This window comes from Ricinus communis, chromosome 5 (genome assembly GCF_019578655.1).
Source record: "Ricinus communis isolate WT05 ecotype wild-type chromosome 5, ASM1957865v1, whole genome shotgun sequence".
NCBI classification, from domain to species: domain Eukaryota; kingdom Viridiplantae; phylum Streptophyta; class Magnoliopsida; order Malpighiales; family Euphorbiaceae; genus Ricinus; species Ricinus communis.
In genome coordinates this window covers 23,510,152-23,520,669 of record NC_063260.1, presented here as the reverse complement: position 1 = coordinate 23,520,669, position 10,518 = coordinate 23,510,152, and the positions used below count along the sequence as shown (strand labels likewise).

The window sequence follows — 10,518 nt, the reverse complement described above, 5'->3', positions numbered from 1 at the left end:
ATTTTTTTAAAACTTAATACAAAAACAATTTTGAACAATAAAAAAATAGAACTAAAAAGTAAGGATAGATAAATTTTAATGGATAGAGTCTAGGTGGCTAGAGAGACTTTTTTTAGTTTTTTTTTTTATGTATTATTAAGGATAGTAATGTCATTTACTATTATTTTACCCTTTGGCTTATCTTACAAGTGTACTTAAAATTTCATATTTCAAATTCAAATTTCATTATTTCACATTATTAAATACATCTTATATTTTCGAGTCTTCTTATATTTTCAAGAGTTTTATTATATTTTCAAGATAATCATTAATTATTTTTTGAACATCCAATGAGAAAAGTAGAATTTATTAGAAAGTAAACTATTCTTAACATAAGTTACTTCTTAGTTGATGAAACTATCATTTTTCTTTATCTATTTGAATGATTGGAAAAGAAAAGGATGAAGAACAAAGAGAGTATACTTTATGTTGTATTGAGAGGACCAAAGACTGGTATTTATTCGAGTTGGGAAGAATGTGCATCTTATGTGCTTGGCTATAGAATTAACACATACAAGTCGTTCCAATCTAAGGAGGAAGCAGTGATAGAATGTTATGCTTATTTTGAAAAAGTTTTAAAGAAAGATGGGAGTTCAACTAATAATTGAGTCAATTATGATGTTGATTTAAGTGTTGGAGAATATCAATCAAAAAATAAAAAAAATAAAGGTTCTATGCCGTTTTCAGAGGCTATCAGACTGAAATATACTAGAGTTGGGAGTCATATGCACCTCATGTTATTAGTTATAGTGGAAGTTTGTTTAGGGCTTTCGAAATAGAGAAGAATCTCTTGAACAGTACCATGCTTTTTTTGGTACAAAGTGTAATCAACTAGGAGGTAATAATGCTGTTTCGGTCCGTACTTCAACATCTGACTTGATTCGAAATGAAGAAAATAAGGAGAGCAATTGTTCATTTACCAGATTTTAGATTTTTATTACAGGCTCCGTCACTGGATTTGTATTATCTGTTTTTTATTTCAAGTGTTCTTTTGATGAAATGAAGTAGAATGGTTGTAATAATTTATATTATATGAAAATTAATAAATATATATTTTGAAGATTTTGTTTCTTTCTTCTCAATTCAAAAGTTGATATTATATTTGTAATATAAAGATATGGAGTAACTGAAGTGCTTGAAAATAGCTAGGACCTTAAAGAATATTGCAAATGTTTTGGAGATGCTTGATTTATTTATTAATAATCAAATAAAATATAAAAATAAATTTTAAAAGTATAAGGCCTTGCATCATATTAGTTGTAGTAAGAATTAGTTTCCGTTAGATTTTACTTAACAAACACATTAGATCAGTTAAGTGATAGAATAAAAAATATTCATGGCTATGGTTCTTTCAATTTGTAGAATCATGAGATTAATAAAAAAGAAGAAAATAAAGAGAGTAATAAAATAACATTAATAGTAGTAGTATTGATTTTAACCAAATCATTTCATTGGTATTACATAAAGAATGGAAATAAAAAGACATTCCTATTCATTAGATTATTTTCCTTTTGATGCATCAAGCATCAGAACTGCTGTCAGGAACTAAAATGACTAGTGTTTTTTGAACATTGTCTTTATTGATGGAGTTAAGAACGTTAAGAAACAAATCATACATCTTAAGCAATGGATACTTCTCTAGCAGCCTTTTAATATTCTTTGTCACGACCCGATCTGTGGGCTCGTGATCGGTGCTAGAGAATTGGTAGACTTAAGATTACAGAAACTCGTAGCAAGCCTAAACAACCAATGTCCAAATAAACACATACATTATTATATACTATTAAAATAAACCAACAGTTCATTCGCAATATGCACACATTTACATTAGTCCTCCAGCTAGATTAATAGCAAATTTTCTAAAAAATTTAACAGACCATATTAAAATATAAGCTATCAAGTACACTACTGCAAAGAGTCTATAACTCTAAATAATTTAAGATACAAAATTTAAGATTTAATTACAATAAGCCCGAAGGGGAAAGCGAAGTCAGGCTGCAAAAAGAAGTTGGCGAAGAACCTAGCTGTCACCTGAAAAGTTTAAAATTGAGACTGGCAGTCTCGAGAGTGAGTTAAAATCATATATTGGAAGTAAAACAGCCATAAACATCCATGTGCATGGTTGATAAAATAATGTAGAACATCACAAACTAATAAGTAAGTGCCACATCATAATTTAAATATAAATGATTTTTTTAACTCATAAGGGACTAGCACTTCAGCAGAACCCTAACCTCAATACTAGCAGCCTTCCGGCTCTCTTATTCCAATAGAACTAGCGAAGCTCAACCAGGATCCTTAAATCCTGCGTGGTCACTTGATTTCCAATATAGCCGATGCCCAAAGAGTAACGCTCGACCATAAACCTTTTCTCCGGCAATCAAATTCTCACATCCCAGAGAGTTATACTCAACCAGGCAATTCTAAAAATATTCTTTTATTACCTATCTTTGATTAATACCAATGCGCACGCGGTTCTGATGCAACCCATCAGGTGGCATGTCCTACTGTCGTCTCATCCCGAGTCAATTTATAATCATAATATCGACAATGTGAAAAATGATATATAAATAGCAAACAACTTAACTATTGTTCAATAACTTATTAAATAATATCAAACAACCCATATTTTATAGTCATAATTTAATTAAATAAATAAATAGTAAATAGATAATTAATTCCATAAATTAATTATTTAGATGAATAATAAATAACTAATCTAAAATTTATAAATCAATCAATTGGATAAATAATAAATAAATAAATCTAAATCTATAAATCACTTAATTAAATATAAAATAAGAATTAATAAAAAATTTCAGCAATATCCACTGTAACAAAATATATTTATATATATAAATATGATGATAATAATATACGTAATAATTATTAATTAAAATTGCTATATAAAAATTTGGTATATGGCACATGTATAGAAGATATATGACTTTAACTTATAGTTATGCGGCGTTCCACAATCTGTTCCTACGCCTTGGGTGGAGCTGGCTGGATGAACGGATTATCTATTCACAAAAGTAACTAAATTATACTTACTACTTTGGATATATATTGCAATAATGGCCTCATTTAGTCTAAGTAATTTGATACTTGCTATTTTGGATATATATTGAAATTATGGCCTCATTTAGTCTAAGTAATTTGATACTTACTATTTTGGATATATGTTGAAATTATGACCTCATTTACTCTAAGTAATTTGATACTTGCTATTTTAGATATATATTAAAATTATGGTCTCATTTAGTCCAAGTAATTTGATATTTGCTATTTTTTATGTATATTGAAATTATAGCCTCATTTACTTTAAGTAATTTAATACTTACTATTTTGGATCTATATTGAAATTATGGCCTCATTTTCTCTAAGTAATTTTATACTTGCTATTTTGGATATATATGAAAGGCTACTCATAATTAAGAGAATGGAATTCATGGACAGGTTGGGAAAAAAGGAGAAAAAAATATAAGGATAGTACGAGTACATGCCGTTGAAGGATGGTTTAAAAAAATAAAGTAACTCTTACCAAAAGAAAATTTAAATTTCATTCATATTATGTTGTATGAATAGCATTTGAATCCTAACCATATCATTAATCTTGCTATCAATCTATGAGCATGTTCTTAGAATACTAAAAAATAATATGTCCTAATTTACAGATTATATGCATTAATATATAAGCAAGCCAAATTCACTTGGCTGCATTGATTATTAATTATAGGAGCATTCAAATCAATGCTATCAAGGCTACGCTCTCCACGAAGTACCTGTTCACTATTAGTTCTAAATGTGTTAGATCTCCGTCCTACTCGAGTGACACGACCACCACGAGTTGATCGCCCTGCGTGATTTGAACTTCTACGTCTACTTTGTAATTCCTTTGTTGGTCTGAAACGATTCATTATTGGCCTTCTACGACTGTTCTGAACATATGGATCCAAAACAAGAGTACCGCCAATATCGAAATCATCTAGTCTAACTTTAAGTGTATTAAATGTGATACCTTCTGAAGCTATCACAACCTCATTACAATTCAATAATTCATTCTTTAGAGCAACTAATACTCTTTTTGCAAACTCCATCTTTTCTTTACTATGCATTGCCAAATCTGTAAAATCTTGGAAATGATGTTCAACTTCTTAGAATTTCTTGTACTCTTCAGTCATGTGAGGATAACCACCAGCAAAAAAATCTTGGAATGGCGTTTGAACACATCCTTTCTCCACCTTTTTAATATATATTTTTCATTGATCAACTTCATGTCTTTTATTGACATCAACTTTAACATATGGCAGCAAGGTATTCCCTTGAATTCAAATTTCTTGCAATTACAACTCAAATACTCGCCATTATGTCTGTACTCAACTACATATTCAATCTCCTTATGGTAACGATTATTGATTATGCATCTGTCCATTGTCTTATGTCTCTCAATACCTCCTCACTATTTGATGCCCTTACTTCTTTTTCAGATGGTTGAATAATGTGACAGTACCACATATGCCTAATCTCATCTTGAACTAACTTGAACGTCGAGTTTATGTAAGCCTGTTGAAATTGTAATTCCTAATGAAAATTAGAAATGCACCTAATAACTTTATTCTTTGACTTAAAATCAGCTCTGAATTCCTTTTGTATCTTATTACTCATTGCTATCTCATATGTTCCACGAATTAATTCAATCTGTTCATAGAGTGAATATGAGTAAGCATGCATTCCCTCACTTCTTTGTATGGAAACCATTCCAGCCCAAAAAGTGTGATGTAGATAAACAGATGCCCAACTTTTCCTTACATTGAAGAGGTCCTTTAGCCAGTCATTCCTTTCCAAACTAAACTTTGATAAGAAATCATTCAAATTCCTCTCAAAAATTTCTGTAGTGAAACTGTCATAAACCAGAGTCATGAACTCATTTATTGTGAGACTGTCATGAACTAGAGTCATGAACTCATTCATTGCCTTCCCAAATTCACTGATGTTCTTAAACTTTTGAGGTAGTTTGCATAAAATGTGCCACAAGCAAAATTGATGAGTTCTGTTAGACATAACTTCTCTAATAGCTCCCTTTATGCTTTCACATTGATCTGTCAGAATAGCATTAGGATGCACGTTTCCCATTGCTTCAAGCCAATTCATAAAAAGCCATTTAAAAGATCTAGTGTCCTCATTTGTAACCAGCGCGCATCCTAACAAAATAGATTAGTCATGGTGATTGATGCCTACAATAGTAGCAAAGGGCATTTTATACCTATTAACAAGGTAAGTAGTGCCAAAACTCACAACATCATGAAATTCTTCATAAGCAACTTTAGAACGAGGATGGATCCACAACACATTCCTTAGCCTACCTTCTTCATCAACGTCCATCAAATGAAAAAAGTCCCTATCTTTTTGTTGCATCTTTAAAAACAACTTTTGAATGGCCTCTGCATCTCCCTCACCAAGTCTTAACTACCTCCTATTTTCAATAAAACTTCTGCAATCTTTAGGCAAACATCCTAAATTCTCTGGCCCACCAGCTTGGACTTCTAACATTCTAACATTCTTACACGGCCTTACACCTGCGATGTCATTGGCTTCCAATTGTCTTTTCATGTGAATTGATATTTTTCTATGACCAGCCATCAATATAGATATATCAGGTTACAGATCATGGTTGTGGTTTCGATTTGTATTTGAAACCACCCAAACTCCAGGAACTTTCTTAATTGCATTAACTATAGCAAAACAATCTATTCTCTTTGAATTCTTTTCACACTTTGCTTTCCTTCTCATGTTACACCTTATCATCATATATTTGTAACATCATTACTTTTATGACCTGCTCTCTTGCAAACACTAAATCATGCAACTCTTGCATGTTCTTGATAAGCGTGTACGAGACTGTCAATATTAGCGAACGACATACCTGGCAAAAGGCCTTTTTCAATATTAAAGTTATCGTGTGCTTCGAAATCATTGTTCTCATCTTCTTCCAAATGAGCAGCCAAGTTTTCATTCAAATTATTATTCATATTTCCATCTAATTTTTCTATAGAGTTCGATACGCTTTCTTCCCTTTCACCCTTTGAAATTTCATCCAATAAACTATCATCTTCTGTGAGATAAAAAATCTCTTGCATCAACTGAGCTCTATAATCATGGTAGTTTCCATTAGAACGGTTGTCCATTTCTCTAACTTTGTTCTATGAATTAGTTTTGATTCTTTTGTTTTTTTTTTTTAATTAAATCATTGTTGTTTATAAATATGATATATGAGTCAAAAAAACTTATTTCATATATTGATGATCAACAACTACTTTGTTTTGAAAAATATGAAAATAATAATGACTTTGTTTAATTATGTGTTGGAAAAAACCACACTTAATGACTTTGTTCTTTGCTTTTGGGAGGGACACATTAATCTCAAAAGCAGCAAAGTCATTTTATATACCCGGTGCCATTTTTTTCAAAAGATAATTTAGTCTTTTTATTCATTTAACCAAGCATTAAACAGTCTTTCAAAATTTTAGCTGGCTAGAATCTAGCCATTTAGCGGGATCCAAAAAGTAATACAAATTAACAAAATAAAAAGTGACGGAAACTACAATTTGTAGAAAACCACAACCAAGCATATTCAAGGGAAACTGATTGTGTAAGAAACTGGATCATAACTGCTCGAGTACCAAGTGAATCAGATCCAAGCTTCAACCTTGCGCCAATTGATGGAATTATTAAATCCATTGGCCGAAAAAACACTAGATGACCTGATAATTAAAGTCAGCCAAGAATCTGGAAGAAAGGTTATCTTTCTGTAGCATCTTTCCAAGAATAAAAATATAACTATGGAACTGGCATTCAAAATTTATGAAAACAAGACAGGTCAGACAAATTCTGAACATTTATTAGAACTGTTGTCAAAACCTCCATATTATTGTAAAACAGACTACAGTTACCACTTACCCCTTCAAATGAAGAAGGGAACCAATACCTCTATCATCATGGACATGGTTGGTATGTATTGTCAATGTATATAAATTTATCAAATGATGTTTCCGCCCAAAAAGCAACCGTTTTACTTTCCAAAACGCTTCCTTTACTCTATAAACTACACAGTCCTCTCTCAATCCCCAAAACCAGCATTTCCGCATCTATCTCTCCTTGCAGACAAATGCACTTCAATGACTCAACTCAAACAAATACACGCCCAGATGATTCTCACTTCTCGCATTTCTGACCATTTCGCTGCAAGCCGCTTGCTCTCCTTTTGCGCTCTCTCCAATTCTAGAGATATCAATTATGCGATAAAATTATTCAAAAGTATTCAAGACCCAAATATCTTTATGTGGAATACTATCATTAGAGCTTTAGCGAATAGCTCAAATCCTGATCAAGCTCTGTTCTTTTATATTCAAATGCTGAGACTTGGGGTTTGTCCAAATAAATACACTTTCCCTTTTCTTCTCAAAGGTTGCAGCTTTTGTTCGATCCAATCATGCAAGCAAATACATACCCATGTTTTGAAATTTGGGTCGGATCTGGATTTGCATGTTGTTAATAGGTTAGTTAGGGTATACTCGATCTTCAGCGATTTAACCGATGCTTGGAAATTGTTTGGTGAATTTCCCGAGAGAGATTTGAGTATTTGGACCACGATGATTAGTGGGTATGCCCAAAACTTTTGTGCTAATGAAGCTTTAGTGTTGTTTGAGAGAATGGTTGCAGAGGGGTTCGAACCAAATGGACCTACTATCGCTTCTGTGTTGTCTGTGTGTGCTCGTTCAGGAAGTTTGGATTTAGGGGAGAGAATCCATGGTTTTATGATAGAAAGAGGGGTTGAAATTGGAGTGATTTTAGGCACTGCCCTGGTGCACATGTATGCTAAGAATGGAAAAATTTTGGTGGCTAGAAAATTGTTTGATTCCATGACTGAAAAAAATGTTGCTACTTGGAATGCAATGTTATGTGGATTGGCTAGTCATGGACATGCTGAAGAAGCACTTTCACTTTTTTGGAAACTGGAGAAAGAACATATAGTCCCAATTGATGCCACTTTTGTTGGGGTTTTATCTGCCTGCTGCCATGCTGGTTTGATTGATGTTGGTCGCAGGATCTTTTATTCGATGAAGGAGAGTTATGGTATTGATCCTAAGATTGAACATTATGGGTGCATGGTGGATCTTCTTGGGCGAGGTGGGAAGCTAGTTGAAGCTGAGGAGTTGATAAAAGGAATGGTGTGGAAGGCTGATGTTGTGATTTTGGGAGCTCTGTTATCTGCTTGTAAAAATTATAGAAACATTGAGATTGCTGAAAGAGTGGCGAATAAGATTCTGGCCTTGGAACCTCATAATCATATGGTCTACGTTGTTTTGTCCAATATGTACGCAGAGGCTGGACGGTGGCAGGATGTATCAAGGCTTAGGAAGGTCATGAAAATAGGGAAGTTGAAAAAAATGCCCGGTTGGAGCCTCGTGGATGGTGATAATTAAGTCTTGTTTATTCTCTAAATATGTAATAGACTGGCACCATTATTGCTCCATGAAAGAAAACTATTGTTAAACATCAAAATGGAGGGAGCGGCAGGATCAAAGGGACATGCATCGTGATTTGCTGTTCGCAGGACCTTTTCTACCGGCCAATTCTGAAAGACGAGGTGGAGAGTGGATACTATTGATTGCTGGAAGATTGAAGTTTGCAATTTCAATGTGTGTTTTTGTAGGACAAGAAAAGCGGTTATCTAATCATATTGAATGGTAGAAATTTCCTTAAAAAGTCAATGTCATATCATCTAAATGTTCTCGACTGTGAATAACACTAGTTGCCTTCAATATTTTCAGATATAAATTCAAGACGATTGGCTTCAGCTGCATCATCAATCTCTGACTATGAGAACTGACAGAAGGAAAGAGCACAAAATAAAATAAAAAAGGCTGAGAATATTTTGGCAAAGCCGAGAGAAAACATGACATAATAAATTGATGCATTTTAAAAGTTTTGCAGGTTTATAAAAATTTGTTAAGTAGTTCAATCTGTAGATGTTGTGATTATTTACTGTTTGTGGGCTATTAAGATTATGCTTAGATCAATATATTAAGATAAAACATAGAACTTCCTTTATGAGCCATTGCTAAAATCCACAACGATAAATACCAACCTCCCTTGAGTCTATGCGATATATTAGAAAATTAGAAATTGAATCGATAAATTGAATTAATAAGGTGATAGCTAAATGAATGTATATAATATAAAACTCATTGATAAATTTAAGGAACTTTTTAAATTATAATAAATCAATACATAAAAATAAAATATAAATTTTTATTATTATTATTTTATCAGCAATTGCCAAAATCTACAAAGACTCGAAACAATATAATATCTCAGAAATTAAATTTAAAAGAAGAGAATGAAATTAATTGGTGATTTCTAAAGTCCTTCATAGAATTAAATTTAAATTTAATTAATATTAAAATAATAAAAAGTTATCTCCATCTATAAGTTGCTTATAAATTTATTTTAATAGCTTATGTTATTATAAAAATGGTAATATTGACAACTAGTTTTTTGAGTTATTTTCTTTTCTAAAATTGTTCTATTATCATATATAAATGTATTTTTTTATAATTTTATTTTGGAATGTAATATTAACTTTTTATATGATGCTAATTTAAATTGATAAGATTAATATATGTATATATTCTTTTTTAAAATTTGATTCTGTATAAAACTTTGCCCCTTTTATTTCAGTTGAAAAAAGATATTTTAAAAGTAAAATCTTCAGGTAGATAGAATTAGGCATCCATCATGGTGTGATCGCACTCGAAGATAATGTTTGTGCCTTTCCCACTAAACCTTGTGAAGAGCCAACATAAGAAGATAATGTGGCTTCAGTATTCTATGCCAGTACAAGCAAATAGGCCATAGTCCTGCTATACATTCATATTTGTAAAACTCTGAAACAACAATCAGAGAATTGGTATATGATTATCATCCGTGTGAGATGAAAATTCTTGGATCCAAGACAACTACCAAATAAGGAAAACAACCATATGGCATTTCTATATATTCAAAATGAGATACTTAATTCCTTTCTTTTAGTGTCACTGCTACTGTTGTTCAAGCTGGTCATTTCATGACGACAATATATCCAGGAGTAAGGTTTTGATGTCATCATAAAATGTCATAGCAAGCAAATGGCAGATAAATCAATGATTTTAATGTGTCTAAAAAATGAAAAGAATGTGAACCATTAATTTAAATTAAGTCTAACTATTAGCATGAGAGTAATATGTTTTTATTTTTATTATAATTTTGTAAAAATAGCGGTCGTGATTTGTTGATTGAAATTTAGTGAGGTTTTTAGAGTGATTATTGTTATTATTTTTCTTTTTTTGCCAATAGATAGAACATTCATTTAATGTTAAAACAGATGCAATACAAAGAATTTGTGCTGAGCTATTGGAACAAATTCGTCAATCAAAA

The 10,518-nt window shown here is 31.7% G+C and overlaps 1 protein-coding gene across 1 annotated transcript; it reads left to right on the top strand.

The window, feature by feature from the left end:
• Positions 1-6,769: 6,769 nt before the first annotated feature.
• Positions 6,770-8,905, top strand: LOC8271455 (pentatricopeptide repeat-containing protein At5g06540). The gene is made up of 2 exons (XM_048373514.1): positions 6,770-8,789; positions 8,874-8,905. Exon 1 carries the CDS (start codon positions 7,083-7,085, stop codon positions 8,523-8,525), a length of 1,443 nt encoding a protein of 480 aa, XP_048229471.1. The 5' UTR covers positions 6,770-7,082; the 3' UTR covers positions 8,526-8,789; positions 8,874-8,905.
• Positions 8,906-10,518: the final 1,613 nt, after the last annotated feature.

Excerpts from the sequence above, each read along its gene's own strand:
- LOC8271455 (XM_048373514.1), top strand. The coding sequence starts at position 7,083 with ATGATGTTTCCGCCCAAAAAGCAACCGTTTTACTTTCCAAAACGCTTC.